General features: G+C 31.1%; 1 protein-coding gene across 4 annotated transcripts; it reads right to left on the bottom strand.

The window, feature by feature from the left end:
- Positions 1–1,200: 1,200 nt before the first annotated feature.
- LOC143237053 (protein fem-1 homolog C-like) lies at positions 1,201–19,039 on the bottom strand. Of its 4 annotated transcripts, none has more exons than XM_076475885.1 (4): positions 18,940–19,039; positions 14,894–15,043; positions 12,897–13,230; positions 1,201–3,780 (listed from the first exon to the last, which is right to left on the bottom strand). In XM_076475885.1, the coding sequence occupies exons 1-4, from the start codon at positions 18,985–18,987 to the stop codon at positions 2,456–2,458; spliced, it is 1,857 nt and encodes a 618-aa protein (XP_076332000.1). In that variant the 5' UTR covers positions 18,988–19,039; the 3' UTR covers positions 1,201–2,455. The 4 variants fall into 4 exon arrangements, with proteins under 4 accessions (XP_076332000.1, XP_076331999.1, XP_076332001.1 ...); XM_076475884.1 differs by lacking the exon at positions 18,940–19,039 and adding an exon at positions 18,500–18,922; XM_076475886.1 differs by lacking the exon at positions 18,940–19,039 and adding an exon at positions 18,347–18,371.
- Between the last annotated feature and the right edge of the window lie 822 nt (positions 19,040–19,861).

Raw genomic sequence — 19,861 nt, 5'->3', positions numbered from 1 at the left:
CGAGCGGAACATTTGAAGTTTGCACGACTGAGTTCGTCATTTAGTAATAAAAAATGTTGATCTTATGAAAAAATGTGAGGAGTTTCTTAATACTTCTGACTTCTGTACAAAAATGTATGTATTCACTTATGTTCTAAATCTCTTACTATCACAAAAGTGGACTCCCTTCAAAATCTTAATTTTAACACTTCTGAGAAAATAGTTTTGAAGCAACTGTAGTTCTTTCTGTACATCTGCTGCTGAATTATCAATAACTTATACTAATAATACGAAGCATTCTGGACAGAACAGTCTGTAGCACTTTCTATCTCTCTCTCAATCTGTTCCATAGTCAGAATGTGAAACCTTTATCTATCTCAAAATACACTACAATGGCTATAAGTAAGGTCAAAGTGTGTCCTATGACATTTCAGCATATTTGTCTTGTACTAAACTGATAACTTACTGCTGTACATGTGTTTCCAAGTCATGTTCATTTCATTTGAGAGCTTAGCAATCTATATGCTTCATTAACTGTTTCATGTCATCGCAACGCGTTTTAAAACTAGGTTTAACAGAACTCTCTACTGTGATATTAGTTTAAATGACTCACCAGATGGTGTTGTTTTAGAGTGTATATAACAGACGTGTAACCAAAAAATTATAAATGACTTAAAAGCAACAAGGAAAAACTTCATGTTTCACATACTAAACACCAAACAAGAAAAGTTCACTATGCACACTAAAAACCCAAGTTTGAAAAGTAATAAATTAATGTGGAAGGGTTTATGCAAAAACCCAAAACAAGAAACTTGCATACAACGCACTAATCAGTTGTTCTATGTAACTACACATCAGAAAAAGATATATGCTTTATTATCACTACCTAATTTTAATAAAATTGAATAATTAAAAACAAATCTTTAATAAAAAAAAATTAGCAAAATAAGACTATGTAAGGGTAAATATGTTTTTAGCAGTATTTATTAGTTTGTTAAACAGCATTTAATTAGAAAATTAAGTCACACAAACTAGGAAATGATACTTCTATTAATCTCCATGTTATAATTTAAAACAGATTATCATGGTAATGTTACTTGTATTTTCTACAGTTATTTTAGGCTCTCCTTTCAAGCACCATTTTTTTCAGTTAGTACAACTGCTAATAATATTAATTTGGACAATGATACAACTGCATACTTAAGCAGACAAAAATGGCAGTTTTGGAAACACAAAAAGTATTTTATTCCACTAATTTGTTTTAAAGCTTTCCAAACTTCTATGTTACATAACAGTTGTAATGAGAAAATAAACCTCAACATTTTAATTTAATATTTTTATTCTGCCACAGCAGAATATGTATATGACTGCCCCCAGACCTTTATTAATGAAGCTGTTTGTTTAGAGACAATTCAGAAACAAAGCTGCCAAGTATTCTTATCTCAAGCAGAATGATGATACACAGAACCAGGTACCGTAAAACTAGATCTTGAAGGGATATGTTACACTCAGAATATGCATGTTCATCTATTTTTACATTTATCATCATGAGAAGACTTCACAATTGCTATTTCTTAACTAACACCTATTCAGGTATTCAAAAACATACTTGGAGACAAATAATAAAATTTGCATGTTGGAGCTGAGTTGTGTAAATTAAAAGTATTTTTTAAGAGCAAGGCTATTATCATCTTGTGTTCACAGAAGGTAACACAGATTACTATCACAAAGAAAAGGATATTTGCCAACAACATATAAATTAACTAATCGTTAAAATATTTTGGCTGCAAGCATACTTAATTACATTACAAAAACTAAAATTTGATTAATATTATATCAAAGCATCAGAAAATTAAGCTCTTTTTCACTGCAGCTTTTCATGAAATCATTGTTAGCCTTGGAAACCTCTCAGTAAAATTAGTTTGCTGAAATAACCTTAGTGCAAAACAGTGTTCATATAGTGTAGTGCTTTAGGAAGTGTGACAAGAAGTTTCACTCAATGTTCTTTAAAGTACTCTGTATGAATGTATGATAGATAATTAAATAAAACAAATTCAAATGAAGACACAGTGTATGCAGCATTATTTTTCAATGAATTCTTCAAAAATAAGCAATTATTGCTAAACAGGCTGGCAAAAAACAAAAACCTTTGTACAAGTACCTGGAGAAATTATTAATTTTTTATACATTATATTTACTACACAAGTAGACTAGAAAATTAAGTTACACAAACTAGGACAAAAATAATCTGAAAGTTATTAATTATTAAAAATATTACTTTTTATAATTTTGGAAAAGTTATACACATATGCACTTCAATAACTTTCAGCGAGTTAAAAAAAAACATCTTTGAGTGAAAAAAAATATATATATAATGCACAGTTATGGTTAAGACTTCATACACAACAGACACAATAAACTGCATTATTTTCATGCCATAGGTTTATATCAATCTGAAAGAGAATTCCAGTGAAGGTTAGTGGGATAATACAAAGTCTACAAGGTTAAGAGGGATAAGTTCTTTAAAAGGCAAGTCTTGTTTGTTTATGACACGTGCAGCTAGACACTTCAAAGTTAAATGGCGCACTGGGAAAACATCGAGTAAGGCAATGCTATGAGTCAGGTTTAGAGCAGTTTCTCCTTTGGCATTACATGCATCTAAGTGGCCTCCATAGTTGAGAAGCATTTTGAAAATTCTGTGAGCACTAGGTTTGTTGAGAGCAGTTATATGTAAAGGAGTGTTACCATCATTGTCTACAATGTTAGGTGATGCTCCAACTTCTAATAATAATTCCACCACTTCTGGAGATGGAAAGGTACACACAGGATATCTTCCCAAACTTGAAGACTCCCTAAGGCAGGCAAGATGTAGTGGAGTTAGACCATTACATCCTCGAGGACCCAATTTAACCAATTTATAGACTGAACGTTTCAAGTTTTCTTTTTCTTCAATGCTTAGATGAGGCTCTAAACGGCATAACAGACCAATCAGATGCATGACTATCACCAGAGTTCGATGAAAATTGTTGAACTCCCTTTCTGCAGGCTGCATTTTCTTCATATGATTAAGGGCAGCTTCAATTTCCTTTAACGCCTTGTGAAAAACACACTGTATATCATAGAAGGCAACAGATGGTCCACATCTTCTTCTGTTTGCCCATGTATCAGACATCATGAAGGAGAACAGCTCTGCAAATGATACCAAACTACTATGAGTCATGGGATTGAGAGGTTCAAGAATTTTTTGCTGCATGTCAAGAGCATACATCCACAGACCGATACAGCGTTCAAAATTATCAGTGTCTGCATAAACTGCACCCCTGTATCTAATGTAATAGGAAGTGTCAGGATGAGCAGGTCCAAGAATTCGCTCTCTCACAAGGAGGGCTTGCATCCGCATTTCATCTGGATCACAGATTAATTTATCTAGCTTTTCAACACTATCTACCTCTACTGCATTATTATATGCTGGCACAGAATGGGGAAGTACGAGTTTCTTCACAAACGGGAACTGAGTTCTTTCCTCCATGGCTCTTTTCCATAAGTCTAAAGCCCCTTTCATGTCTCTCTTTTTATCAACATATGTAGCTCCAAGCAACTCGAGAGCATCAATTTTTTCTTTTCTACTACAACTAGAAAGAGAAATCAAGTACTCAGCCACAGCAGTGTGACCTGTTACAGCAGCTGCCAGAAGTGGTGTCATTCCATATGAATCAATGTCCATTTTGGCACCATGCTGGAGCAGTAACTTCAGAATCTCAAGGCTACCCGACTCTGCACAATCATGAAGAGCTGTATTTCCTTCAGAAAAGAAGAACAAAATTTAGATTTGAAATAACAGACATGATCTACAATTCTCCACAGTTAGAACTTAATTAATTTGTTAAAAATTTGTGTATTTTAAATAAAGTTTTATTTGGTGATGGGGTCAAAAAATAATGAAAACATTAATTATCTAAAAAGAAATATTTACAGATGTATTAACTTTACAACACCTACTGTATTAACCATATTAAAAGACTGAAATTTAAGTACATTACAGTTGAATCCTCTGTATATACTATTTATGTCAGAACCTTTTACACACCCATTACTTATCCTTTGTGACATAACCTTCCATTTCAATTTAATTAGCTAAACTCTGCATAATTATTAGTAGCTGAAGAATTTACTTCTTAGGTTAGTTCACAAGAGCACTTGTTCTTCAACACTATTGAACAGAAAAATTCAGAAATATAGATGTTTGAAATATTACAAACAAAAAATGCTAACTTCAGAGAAATGTAATGGTCAAATATTTAAAAATGGTTAAAAACTCCCTTAGTGACAATAGTTAGCATGTAAATTCCAGAGTTTATTTGGCACGATAACTTATGGGTCATCAGCTTGAAAACAAGGGCCACATTATAAGAGATGACAACTTACATTTATACTGTTTACCTATTCAAATAATAGTTAAGTGTTTAAATGACTAAAAAGGACCCACTGCCAATATAAAAATTTGTGTATATGTTGCTTACTGATTGGTTGAGGTGCTTGAAAATTTGATCACTTCCTCAGTTAATATCTCATACAATAAACTTTCAACTTGGTAACTAATAAATTGTTTATCTAACCCTTAAGTTGCAGTTTTTGTTATTTTTTTCTTAAGTTATGGGAAGCAGTGTTTATTTTGAAGAAATGGAGCTGGAGTCTGATCTTGGATGCTCTAGATGAAAGACAAAAGGTACTACCTTATGTATTTGATAGGCTATATATAAATAAATATTTTCACACAGCCTTAATAGAAAAATTTGCCATTTCAAGTTTGTCATCTTTGAGAATATATAACGTGTTTTATTATGGACCAAATGTAAATTTTAAAATCATATTTCTACCATTTCTTAAGATATTCATAACTCTGTACTGTTCCAATAAGTTAGTGATACATTTTATATCAAAACTCTGCTCACAGAATCCAGAGTTTTATAACAAGTAACATCAAATGTGCAAGTTATTCTTTAATGAACTTTAAATGAGACAAATATAATAAAGAACCACCATGTACGTAAGGATGTAACAAATATTTAGTAAGAGATGTACACATTTTGAAAACTGTGAAACTAAAGCAAGTTATACCATGGAGTGATAACACTGACTGTTTCTAATTCTTCAAGTAAACTATGATTTCTACGGTTGTGAAAAAAAGGAAGTGAACAAATAAAACTCAAATGTTATTGCAACCTAGAACATATAAGCATGATTTCTAAATAAAAAAAAAAGGGGGAAGGATGTAGTCGGTTGTAGGAACAATTAAAGTGTTCAATCACCTGTTGAAATATGTAAAACATTTTTCTTCTGCTAATCCACATAACTTTGGATGTCATGTCACAAACAAACTTAGCCACTAGCATGCAACTCTAGCATGAGACCATTCCTAAAACTATACATGCAATAACATATGTTACTTAACAGAATTTCTAATGAACCATTTTGGATACAAACAACAAATATTGGAACTAATTTTGTTTACCTCAGTAATGTTGACAGTTAATTACACACTGATTAAAATGTGCAAAGACAGATTATTGCATGGATTATGAGCACTTAAATTATCAATGCTTTAGTCTGCTGATGTAAATCTTTTGATAAAAACTTTGCTTAGTTTACATATCAAGAACACAGAAATGGCTGATTTAGAGCAAAGTGAGCTACATAACAAATGAAAAAATGTAAAACTCAGGATAGTTTCATTCTGATTGACATCAAAATCTAACAATCCATGTTTGATTTATTATTATACAATGTATCACAATGAAACTAATCCAAAACTGTATAATTAACATTCAGGATTGTGCCAGGTGAAAATATTAAATATATGAGACAATGTAATCCAATTCCACTGGAATGGATTGTCTTAGAAAACACTAACATACCTTCACTTGATATAAACCAATACTACTAAATATCAAGGCACTCGTAACACTTCAGAGAGTTGGATATAGTATATTAAAACAATCTGAAATATACAGACCAGCAAGTTATGTGACAACCACAACCAATGTAAAGTCACAGTGAAAAGCTATTAACTACATTTATATGTGTTACAGATTCCCTTTCTTAATGAAAGTAAAATTAAAAAGAATATGTGACAGAGAAGCTTAATGCATTAATTCACTGGTCTTACCTTCTACCATGGACTGCAATTTTACCTATTCAAGGCAAATCACCACAGCTTGGATCAGCAAATCAAGGAAATATAATTAAGACTTATAATCCTAATGTGGATACAAGTTCTTTCAAAATTCCAGCCATAGTAAGCAAAGCATGGTCTCTTGTAACAACTGAGAATTTATAACACAAAGATCAATGGAAAAAGCTGTTCATGTGGACCAGGCAAAAGCACACAATGTTACCAAGGAGAATCTCCATTTTGAAAAGTGACAATCCTTGTGTACACAATAATGTGTTGCTTACAATAAATATCCATTTGACTGCTACACACCACACATTTCATGCAGCCAGAATATTAAATGGCTATTCATATGGAATAATATTTTACAGGTTTTCAAATGAAGCACGTACAGATTTCTTTGGTGCTGTATTGTCACAACAGGCATCAGAAAAATCACTGTTTTCATACACAACATGGAATAAGACAAAGAATGGTGTCCTTCTCACATACAAGCTTTAGAACAGAGCCTTTTGCAGTGAAAACTATGCTGCAAAGCTGCTGTCAAGATATACGATCACCAGAAATGAATAACAACAACAGTAATAACGTAGAGAAACTCCAAAATCATTTTAATATAATGTCTCAATTTGTCTGTATATTATATGTGATCTATTGCAAATATAATTTCTAATTGTATGAAATAAAAAATGCCATTTTTACTCATAGAAGCTATAAAATGAAATACATACATGTTTACAATATACTCAAAAATCACACTTTCGCTATGGGCACAGTATAATTACACAAGTTTGTCTATACATTTACATGTGTTAAGTATTTGCACTATAACTTTGGATACAGCATGTGTATTCACAAAATTTAATAGAATTTTAGTAAAGATTACAAGTTTTTTTTCTGTAACATCATTAGTGTGTCTCTTACACATTTCCATGAATAAAAAAACAATCTACTGTCATGTCTGTGTTAATTTTTTTTAATGTTTTCAAAGGTTAATCCTTTGATAACTAACATGCATAATAAAAACAATGTGTAAAGTTAGGGACAAAACTTCCAGTCTACACTAAATTCATGTCTACCATCTTAATATGGTGACTGGCCCTTTTTTCTAACCTTTTCACAATGGGCTTGATAAAATATACAGGAGTTCATTACACATTTGCAAATTAAAACCACAACAATAATGGTAAAAATAAACATCTTAGCTTATTTAAAAATTGCATTTTAAAATCCAATAAATATTTTTTACCTAATTAAAAACCTATTAAACATACCTGCCAACTCTCCTGATTTTGTCCAAGTATCTCCAGTTTTTTCCCTCTCTTTTAGAATTTTGAGTTTCTCCTGGTCCCACATTTTTTAAAAAATCTTTAAAACCCAGTTTTTATGTAACTTTTAGAGTTCTGTTTATTATTTGTGTTGATTATTTCTTTTTACCTAAATTACTTGGATCAGTATCAAACTATCAACATAACTTCTGATGTTACAACAATATGGAAAGTATTAGAAAGACAAGAAAAGAACTAACAAACAGAAATAAAAATAAATAACATTTTACAGTGACCCAATTTTTTAAATTTTGTATGAAAATCTAGTTGGGTTTGTTATAAGTCCTGTTATCTCTTTCACAGTGGGATTGGTATCATATACACAAATTTGTATGCACATTTGCACATATCAGGTATTTATTCCTTAACTTTTGATGGAGTATGTGTGTATTCACAAAATTTGGTATACTCTTGGTAACAATTACAAGTTTTTTTGAACACACAAAATCAGATTTTTAATTAAAGATGTTTTATTAAATATTTGTTTGTGAAAATACTGAGTCTTTCATTACTAGTCCATATGTAAAGTGATTTCATGTTACAATTAAAGAACTATTCTTCATCCCAAAAATCCCAAATATTATTTGTGTAATATCCAAAAACACCCTAAATACATTTCAAATGTTTCTTTTCAGTAAGACTGTATAGTTTGAATGTTATTTACTCTACCCTAACTATGTGGGGTTTGTCACTTTGACTAACCTTATAACTATCATGAAAAAATTAGGAAATAAGATTAAATCATGACACAAAAATACAAATATTTAGTCTAAGTAGCTTAAGTCTCATAATGTTACATATGTATTTACTGTTTTCCATTATACTCACCTTCCAGTCATACCTGGCTAATATTACATAACTTGTATTGACACAGTGCATGTACACACATTACCATATCCAGTAATATAAAGCTGCCCTGTAGTCTTTACAAAGTGATTTTGCATTGGCTATGTTTTAGTGACTAGTATTTTGTAATATATAGTCACATATTTAATAATTATACATTTTATATTTACATAAATTATTAACATTTACAAGTAAGTTATTAAAACCTGTTTTTCAAAGATAGAACAATAAATCAAGAAGTAAAGCACACAATTATCTGTCCTTGATGTGACCTTTGTACTCAGTTGCTGCTGGAAATAGGATGCTAAGCCTTTTAAACTTTTGCACATGGAAGATATCGAATAATTTTTTTAGGACTTGTATATACACACACACATACATACATACAATTGAATAACCAAAAAAAAAAAAATCATAACTACACTGATACCATAGAATGTCACTATAATTTATTAATTTAAGTAACTAAGATGTATTTAGATTTTAAAAAGTACGAAACTGAGTAGACTAAAGATACAAACCTACCTCACTGAAATCTTGGATAGTAGAGTAAAGATACAAACCTACCTCATTGAAATCTTGAATCAAAAATACATTGTAACCTTTTTGCAGATTAAAATGGCAGGAAAAAAAATCACTCCAGAGCATTCTAAACTGTTAAGTGGTTATTTATATGTCGTATACTGAAGTAAGTGTATACAAAGGACCATTTCAACCGTGTTTGAAATCAGTACACAAGTCATATTTCAAAAAGTTCTTATTTTAAATTCTAGCTTTATATTAGAAATTTGAGTTCCTAATTTGTACAAAACTGCAGACTTAGCATTTTGACATCATACACATATTTTAGGCAGTGCTTTAGCAGAACAAATGCTTATATAAGCGTTTGAGACTTCGATTTTGATCATCCACAAATCCAGAGAAAGCACTCATCTCAGGTTTACAAAAAAACAAAACCATGATGAACCAGAGTAGTGAAACAAAGAAGTAACTGAGGCAAGATAAACTGATTACTAGCCAGAAATCCCCAGTTGTCCTGGGGAAAATGAAAAGGCCCCAATGAAGGATGGGGAACTGATTCAATGGCCTGGTGAGAGAGCAATACCTGAACAACTTCTGACAGATGCTGGCAGGATCAGAAATTATTAAACACAAAGAAAGCAAAAGAAGAGACAGGTTGGGAAAGAAAGTGGACAACAAAACTATCTGATAAAACCTGAAGCATGATGAAGGAACACCAATGATGAAAAAATTCAAACAGCTGAGCTCCCACCAGACCCAAACCATCTGGTAGTCAACCAGTAGTGGTGGCCACAGGGGTTGGACCATCAAGGAAAGTGATGAGAAGTACCCTAAGTTTAATAGATGGGTTATGATGAGAAAGGGAAAGAATGGGAAATGGTAATTGCAGGCATATAAAGCTCTGACTAAAACAAGTGGGCAATGATTTTCATAAGGGCAAATTATTGTGGTACCAATGTTACCAGAGGACAAAAGTTTCTGGGATCACATGTAAATCCCAAAGACATATCAAGGATATATTGCTCTGAGCCAATACGGCATCACGATCTATAAATTCCAAACAACAAAGAACCCATGTTTAGCATCAGAGCCGAAGACTATATGCATGCTAAAATGGCACAGGGGGATGTGGCCTGCCAAATCCACTCACGTAATTGTGAGACAAATTGATTAAAATGAGCTTGAAAATCAGGTGAGGAACAAAAACCAAAGAGGTGCACAAGAAAGAGGAAATAAATAAAACATCTCAAGTCTGAGACAAAAAAGCAAAAAACACTGCATTAGACCTAGCAGACTCATCAGGTTGGGAATAGGAAGAAAAGTCAAATTTAGAGGTGAATAAAAGATAATTGAAGTCACTGTTAAATGGCACAGAATCAGCCTGTTTTGGAGTAGCCTGGACAATGTCCAAGAAAAAAGGTAGCCTGTGTAACACTAGCTCTCCTGGTGTATAAAAGGAGATAAATCCACCATTAGATTGCCCACACCTAAAGCCTAAGGAAAAAATGATGATGAATGGTGCAACATTTCAAAGCGGTAACATTCACTTTTGAATTAATTGCACAGAAAGGTTCACCAAGTTCAAATGCAGAAAATAATCTGACTATAATTAACTGATAAATATGATAAAAAGATGAGTGAATTAAAGCAAATTAATTTAGAAACTAACTACTTAATGAGGAAACAAAGTTCAACATGAAGCACTAAATAAACGAAAGAGCACACCTGAACCCAAGTGCTACCAAATGACAAGTGATACTTCAGTAAAAAAGTTTGGAGGGAGTTATACGTATCATGTGAACATGTCATGCTCCTATTGGTTATGAAGGGGCACATGATGATTTGCATGAGAGGCATGTTGGAATTTTACAATTCCAACAAGAAGTGAGTAAAAAACTTGTGGCATGCCTAAAGAAAACATCTGCAGATAGAGGGCAGCACTGAACCAAAATAGCTAATCTTGTGAAAAGAAATAAGTATCATATCAAAATATTCACTTTACAATATGACCTACTACTCACTTGCTAAAATACAACAAATTGAATTTATTCCTATGGATTGCTGCCATTTAAAGACATGGATTATTAGAAGAAATTAGAAAACTGCATTATTAAGCACCTGTCTTTTTCTATTGTTTTACTTTACGCTAAGGTCACTGAAAATTTGATATATCATTAATTCTCTCACCATGCAAAGGGTACATGCCACAACATTTTAGTTACTTACAAAATTTAATCAATCAACTTTATTATCATTGTATGTCAATAAATTTGGCATCACAACATTGTTTATAATTCAAACTTTAACATTAATGTATGTTTTAATTTCTTAATCTGAAATAAAATATTAAAACGATACTAAATATGTTTCTTGTGTGTTACGTGGCATGTCTTCATCTTATGGGTCAGTTTATATTTCATTATGGCAACATATAATATCTACAGCAGTTAACAAAATTAGAAACTCAGAGTTCAGACAATTTCAACTACAGTATAAAATAAGAACCTTTCAGTTTTTGATTTACTGACATCAATATTTTTCACAAACTCACCTAGAAAGCCCTGCTCTTCACTCTGTTCTTTCGAAACCTCTTATCTATCTACTCATGCCTATTAATTTTATGTACATGTTTCCAACCACTATAGAAAGTTTATTCCAAACAACATACATCTACAGTTGTTTGTAATTGGTTTGAAGAGAACACTTCTAATTTATCTGGAAATAATGAAGCATGTTGACTAAATCATTGCTCTGAACAGAAATAAGATTTTTTCAAACCAATATACATCTTAGTTAGACAGATAAATTAGTGTTTTTTGTGTGTATCATCAGAGTAATTTGATACTTTTTTGCTTTTCTAAGATGTATCTTTGATATATACAAACACTAATTCATCTCCCTCCATTTGGGAAAGTAAATGAGGCTTAAGGTGAGGTTTAGCAAGTGCAAATCAATTTCATAACATTGTAAATACTAATAATCATTGCTTTTATATATACATTTTACTTATCGTTTTATGAAAAATAACTAAAAATTAAGCGCTTATGAGTAAATAGTACTAATATATATGCATGTTGCATATATACACTAGTAAATTATGACCACCCTAGTAGGATAATTAACATCCAAATACCAACCAAGTTTATTGAATCAGCTCGGACTTTGTACAGAGCCATATCAAACATTTTCTTACATGTTTATCACTTTAAATAATTCTTATTGCAAGAACTGTACTGTAAACAAAATGATAAATCCTATCCAACTGTGTTATGAAACCAGGATTACAATAACCTATGTGAAAAAGTTCAGGTAATTGCATAACAGAAACTCATTTGTTATTGATTGTGTCACATAAACCTATAGGCAGAAGCATTGATTCCTTGTTTTTTGTTTGGTAGGTTCATACTTCAGCCTTTAACAATAAGCATAATAAATAGATGTGAAAAGGTTAGAAGCTAAATGAAGCTAAGTTCTATGGAACTTCATGGTCAATACTAAATACAACAGAACAGTTAGAAGACTAGGAAAATTGAATGAACCCATACAGAAATAGGGTATAGAAAATAAAAATATTTTCAGATGAATAAAACTGTTCTTAATCCAAACATTAAATTCACTGTATACAGAGCAGTTAACACCTCGTAAAATCACAGAACAAAATTTTCGTAAAAATACTTAATTAAAAATTATTTTTAAAAAAAAGCTTGAAAATTTTCATTAAGATATATGAAATATATTAAAAATTATTGTACTGAAACTCTGATGATCAGTTTGGGGCCACAATGTCAGTGTAATCCACAGAGTTAATAGAATGTCTCTTTTTTTAGTAGAAAATGAAATCTGTACTTCCTTATATTTTAATGAATACACCACAATATGTAAAAATAATAGTGCTTTTTGAAATCTGTAGAGTGACACTTCCTTGTCAAATAGCACAACACAAACTTTTCAAAACAACACACAAAATGTATTTGGCACTACCACTAATACTAATACTAGTATTACTAATACTACTGTTAGCTATACATTAGACACAAGAAAACACTAACCTTTCACACTTTTTCTGTTAGTCTGAGCATTATGTTCAACAAGAAATTTTGCAATCTTTAGGTGTCCCTTATAGCATGCAATCATAAGACAAGTGTGTCCATGTCGATTTGCTATCTCAATATCAGCTCCTTTTTCCACTAGATATTCTACAATCTGATAATGTCCATCAAAGCATGCTGCACGGAGAGGAGTTGAATTTGTTTTTGTGGTGCTGTTAACACAAGCTCCATGGCTGATCAGAGACTTTACGATGGCTAGATGGCCTGCAGCAGCTGCACACCATAATGCTGGCGCACCTTCTATTGTCTCATTATCGAAGATCACTGAACCAACCTAGACAAGAATTACAAACCGTGTGTACATAACACAAATCTTTTTTATTCCTAATTTTCAGTAGCAATTATAGTTCAATGCATTCTCTACTTACACACCAAATATTTTACTGAGTTACCAGCACATGAATATTTTAAATTCTATTTCAATATTACAACAAAATGTGCAAACAGCATGTGCTTCATTTTACAAAATTATTATTATACTTGGTAAAAGTTTACACAAACATATTTTACAATGATAATATTAGCACCTGTATGGTGATTTTCTTAAACAATGTATTATCAAGCAATAAAAAGATTTCAATCAACATAAATAGCTGAGTAAAAAAACATCTTACATTAAAATCAAATTTAGCAACAAGAAACATTTGGTCCTTCAATGGTGTCATTAGCTCCCAGCCTTGAGTAAAAAATATCAAATTAAACCCATCTTTTATTTGTCAGGTAATATTTGATTCTCCTATGAAACTCTTGTAAGGTGCCAGCCTCCAACTGCTTACAGTAGTTAACGGTACATAATCAAAAGCTATCTTGCTAAAATGATCTCGAAACAATACTAGGTCTATGTTACAATTTTAGATTTAGTCATATACACAGTAGTAAAACGTAAAGAATGTTTAATACATACTAATTTGATTGAAATTTAATTAATTTCAAAATGAAACATCTTCTCTTAAATATTTTATCATTAAATGTATTCTAGAAGTTTGTTATTATTTTTAATCAGTTACTCATCAACCAGTAACTGTTGACTATAATTAAATGGTATCATAATCTTATAATAATGGATGTAACTTAAGAGAGTGAGCCCCAATACTACAGCAGTATGTCTACGAATTTAAAATACTAAAATCAGGAGTTCGATTCCCCTCGGTGGGCTCAGCAGCTAGCCTGATGTGGCTTTGCTATAAGAAAACACATACAAACTTAGCATGTAAATATATGTATCTGTGTATGTCACCAATATAATAAATACAATGTAATGCCATCTAGTGACTGGCACCATAAACAATAATTTATAAAACAATTTCACACTTTGGATATTCCAGATACAGATAATTAGAAAAATAACTGTGGCATGTTCAAAAACCATTTTTTATAACATACCATAATTTTAAAATAAAAGTACTCTCTCACAATGAAAACACAACTTTCACTAAGATTGTATGAAAAGTTTTTGATTATATTTTTATTGTTGTAATTTTTAAATGCAGTACTGAGAAACTGGGTTTTTTAAAAAGAACTTTTAATTTTTTTAATAAATAGTTCCACTTTAAATATGTAAAAAAACTAACTTAAATCAACACAATCTGAACACTTTTCCCATGCAGAACTTCCAAAAAAAATCATCTTTTAGAAAAAATTTTTCTAAATTTTTCTCAATGAGGTATTAATACAACCATGTTTGTGCTAGTCACAAGCAGTCACCTTTAGGACAGTGTTTCTACTACTAAGACTAATTATGCTATTGTGCTTGTTGTCACTTAACATGAAGCCTAAAATTTCAGCATAAGATCAAACAAGAGAAGTAGGAAGAGCCAATAATTTGTGTTGAAAGGTAATAGGAGATATAATTAAATAAACAGCAAAAGTGCAAATAGTTAAAAACACGTCTCAACTAAACTGTCATTTCTTTTCCTAACTATTTTCAGTTCACATACTTGTTCTATATCGGCACCACATTTTGTAATGAGATATTCTACTACTTCTACGTGTCCATTGCGAGAAGCCACTACCAAAGGTGTTGCACCATTTGTTGGAGTTGATACCAACATGTGAATTTCTTCTTTTGGTCTGTTGTCCAGAAACATCTGAAAAAGAATATAAACTTGAAGCCTTATCAAATCAATGTTATTTAAAATTATAACAATATTTGGAAAAACATGTATGTAATGAAGAAAGAGAAAACAAAAAAAAAAGAATAGGGTGCACTGTAAACTGAATCTCAGGAAAAGCTTTATGACCATGCAACTATTACCACAATGGCTGCAACATGACATGACAACATTATTAATGTGCCCTAGAGCATTCCATTAGTTCAGAGACCATAACATTGCAAATATTAAGGTTCTTTGGGGCATTTGATTCTAAAATACTGTGATTGATTCTTGATACTTCAGGAATGTTCTCATTTATATAATAACAAATGTGATTTTGCTGCCCTTCGTGAAACACAAAATGTTTGGAAACAATCAAAATAGTATTACCTTTAATCCATAACCAACACAGTAGGAAATAATACATTTTTTAAAAATAAAATTATATAATATTTTGATATTGGAAAAATGTATGTATTTTAAAAACCTTTTCAACCATGAAAAGGTATTGGGTGACAGGCCTAGTCTGCAATGGATATAGCATAACTATTGTTGTTGATATATTATCATACCTTCATTATTTTCTCTCATAAGTTCTAGGAAGACACATTCACATTCATTAACAGTTATATTTAATGTGTCTAATACATTACTGCAGACTTATACAAGATACTTATTCACCAATGTAAGCTTATGCTAACAGTATACCTTAATGTTGAATTATACACACGTACTTTAACTGTTTTATTTTCAGTTCACTCAAGTGTTGATTTTATTTTTCTCACTTTAACTTAAAGAAAAATCAAAATACAAATTTCTTGGAAAACTTCCATAAATGTAATTAACCTTTACACCTTTTTTAATATAATGATAAGAAGGCAAACACTTAAACTGGTACAGAGAGTTAATTTATAAACTGACTTTAGAAATGAACAGTTATTTTGACATGTACAATGTCTAAAATAAGCAAGTTACAACACGTTTTAAACCCATATACTTAATCAGAGTTGATGAAGATATACGTAAAGCTCTTTTACTTAAAAGATGGGTAAGTATAACTTTGCGATTAGCACGAGAGGTGTTGTATCAAAATATATTTAGTTCAACATCTTGCTATACTTGTGAACAAATCCCATACTTTCAGCTATGGGCTTGTTGTAATGTGACTGTCAATACAATTATTTAATTAAGACTAGTCATGTACGTGATGGTTGTCGATGGACGACTTGTCTCTCCCTTTGGTTGGCAATTAAAAATGACTACATCCGAGCCTTAGAAGCTGTGACAAATTTTTAGTTTTTATGTTGTATAACATGCAATCCAGTTAGAAAATACTATATCATATCACCAAGTAAACACAGAAAGTAGTACACCACAAACAGATCACTCCATACTAATTTCACATCACAAAAACTCAAGAATCAGCGTAGTATTTGTTTCTACACAAGCCTTCACTGAATGCTATTGTATATCCAAATCAAAAAACAAATTCACTACCAAGATCAAATCAAAACCATTTGCACGAACTTGCTGTAACAAAGTATCCACATCCATTTTCTTCTACTTTATAGTTGGTGTGGTTAACTGTTTTATCATGCTTATTAATAAAAGTACATGTGGTGTATGCCAGTTACACTTTTTTTTGTACATTTAACTATGTATTTTCATTTAATATTAGAATAATCCATTCTCTCTTATATTATATGAAGTTACTTTCATGAATTATCAAACAAAAATTCTCAATATCACGACTAATATATTTTTTCAATTTTTAGATTAATTAAAATAATTTACAGTTGATGTTGTTTATTCTGAAACAATGAATAGCTGTTGATAAAATATTACTGCAACTTAGTTTAATACTTACACAAGAATAATGGAAACAACTTACATTCTCATTGAACAGGGATTTACTGAGCATTCTAAATTTATCAAATGTCAAAATCAACACTGAATTTGTAAAAATTGCTGTAAATTCTGGTGTTATATCAATTAAGAAAGAAGTTACAATGCTTTTAGCTATAGAATGAACTGTAATTTATGCTATATAACGTACAAGTTCACCCTATACACCAATCATTGAACCAGGCTAGAAAAAACACTTAACAGGACACAACTACACTCAAATCTTAATTTATTTGACTTTTTTATTAAAAAACTGTAAAGTGAACACTGAGAAACTAATTTTCACAATAAGTAATTAATTTACAGTTTTTTTGTTTTTTTTAATTTCAACATTACAGCTACCATGCTGTTGTTCACATTTGAAACCTGCATATGTGAACAGGTACATGCACATCACTTGAATAGTCTCATGGGTGCTTCAACTCTGCTTTCACAAAGATTGCAATTAATTTCAATACGTTAAATGATATACAACTTCATATGAAAAAATATACATATCTGAGCAAACAACACTTAATCTTATACCAGGCATGCCTGATTTTATGTACTGGTGGGTCTACCATATTATCTTCAGCATACCCAAGTAATTCCAGAAACAAATGTCTGAACAACACAGGACAACCATATCAAAGTTTATTATGTGATCAATCACATTAAAGTTGATCAAAGCATGACAGTACCAATCATATGCCCCTGAATGATTATGTACACCCTAGGACTTTAATCAACTGAAAATTCTGCTAACAAAAAACAAAGGCAGCTGATAAGTCTTTACCTATACACAGTTTTCATGATAAATTAAAGACTTTAAAAATAATATGGAAAAATCTGTGTAAGCTATCTAAAGTGATTTTCTTTTACCAGCCTCACACACTAACATTTAATCATCCTTAAAATTACCTGAACATAATATAAACACTTAATATATTGTAGGTATAACTTGCTGTAAAACTGAAACTGTACTATTAGTATTATACAGGTACCTGTACAGAATTTCCCTAGTTTCTATATGATAAAAAACACATTACACACTGTAAACATTATATTTTTATTATATTTTTGTTATTATTACGCATTACATTAACTTCGTTAACTATTACGACGTTGAAGATATTATAAGTGAATTATGATAAAGAATTATAATATCCTTGAGTTATCAACTAAACTACTACAAATGGATGTGTCTACCACTCGACATGTTACTGAGGGAAATTCTATATAAGTACCATTATTTGTTGCAAGGTTTCCATTTAACAACAATTTTAAAAAAAAAATCAACTTAGCTCAAATTTAAGATCCCTACATCGGAAAAATGTAAATTTAATTAAAAGTAAACATGCATCAATAACAATTTAACTTTTAAGGTTTAATAAATTGTTAGACCTACATTACCAGTTCTAACTATGAGTGATTAGACTGTAAAGAAGTGGCATAGTCTAGCTTATGTTGTAAAACTAAGAGTAACACAAGGAGTTCGAAATTATAATTTAAGTTATACTTTATTTATTTTATAATTTATGGGATAGCTACTAACATTAGGCTTACCTTCAACCGATGGTATTTCCCATCACGTGCTGCATTGAAAACAACGTTTTTAAATTCCATAGTGAAATATTATTTTTCCATTAGAATATTAGTATTACTTGTGAATAATATATTTATTTGTGTAATAATAATATTAAATAAACCATCATAAGCTTATTAAATAACATAATTCATGGTCTTCACGATTACACTCCCATGTGCGTTTCCTAATTTACGCTTTAGTAATGACGTCAAAATATATATCGCTTAAAAACCTCCAATTTAAGCTTCAGATTAGGTTTAAGTTTTGATGTATTTACGTTAAAATAGATGTGAAGCTTAATCGCCTTCCAAGCTTAGTTTGTCGAGATTCCAAAAATATATTCTTTAAAATACACGTTATTGAATGAGGGTAATATAATATAATTTGTTTTTATTACAAAATGGGTGTGGATACTTACGGATACATATGTATATGTACATAGGTGTGTCATATGCTTACCCCACATTCTGTGAATAATTTGTCATAAATTTCACATCACTCTTCAGTTTATTAATAAATTTTGATTTGCAGTATGTATGCTTTTATCCATGGTTCACTAGTCATTGGTAAATTTAAAATTACGTTTTTGCAACATTCTCAATATCTGAACGATTAAATCATTTTCTTGAACAGCTTTATACTGGAAATGTTTTCTTAAAACAGCTGCATTTCAGTCCAAATGAGTAGGCCACAATCAAGCATTAAAATAATCCACAGTTATCAAAAATATGGTAAAATAAATAAATAAATGCTCGTCTATTAAAACTTTCGTATTAATAATCAGTGATGTCGAGAAACCTGACGATGACCAAAGAAGGTCGAAACGTTGTTCGCTCTTCTATGTAAAATATTTTCTCAACCCAAACGAGCCGTTTTTGCATATAACTTTCGTATTAATGTTTTGTACACTAGTAGTTGTTATATCTATCATATAAGCAAGAGGATAACGAATAAATTTTGTAATTACCTTATTTGGAATTCTTTTAGAATTTGTATAAATAAAAAAGGTTAAAATGTATGTGTGCTTTCTAATAGCAAAGCCACATCGGGCTATCTGCTGAGCCCACCGAGGGGAATCGAACCCCTAATTTTAGCGTTGTAAGTCCGTAGACATACCGCTCTTCTAGCGAGGGGCAAGATGTTAAATTATTTTTTGGAAACAACTAAGGTAAATGCTTCACAGAAATTTAATATCATGAGGGAAGACAACTGTAAGTTTTACGAATGTTCAAATCCCCGTCACACCAAACACGCTCGCCCTTTCAGCCGTGGAAGCGTTATAATGTTACAGTCAATCCCACTATTTTTTATAAAAGAGTAGCCCATGAGTTGGTGGTGGG

Source organism: Tachypleus tridentatus, chromosome 13, assembly GCF_004210375.1.
Source record: "Tachypleus tridentatus isolate NWPU-2018 chromosome 13, ASM421037v1, whole genome shotgun sequence".
Lineage (NCBI taxonomy): Eukaryota > Metazoa > Arthropoda > Merostomata > Xiphosura > Limulidae > Tachypleus > Tachypleus tridentatus.
Note: the sequence above shows the minus strand (reverse complement) of the source record. Positions and strands in the feature narration are given on the sequence as shown.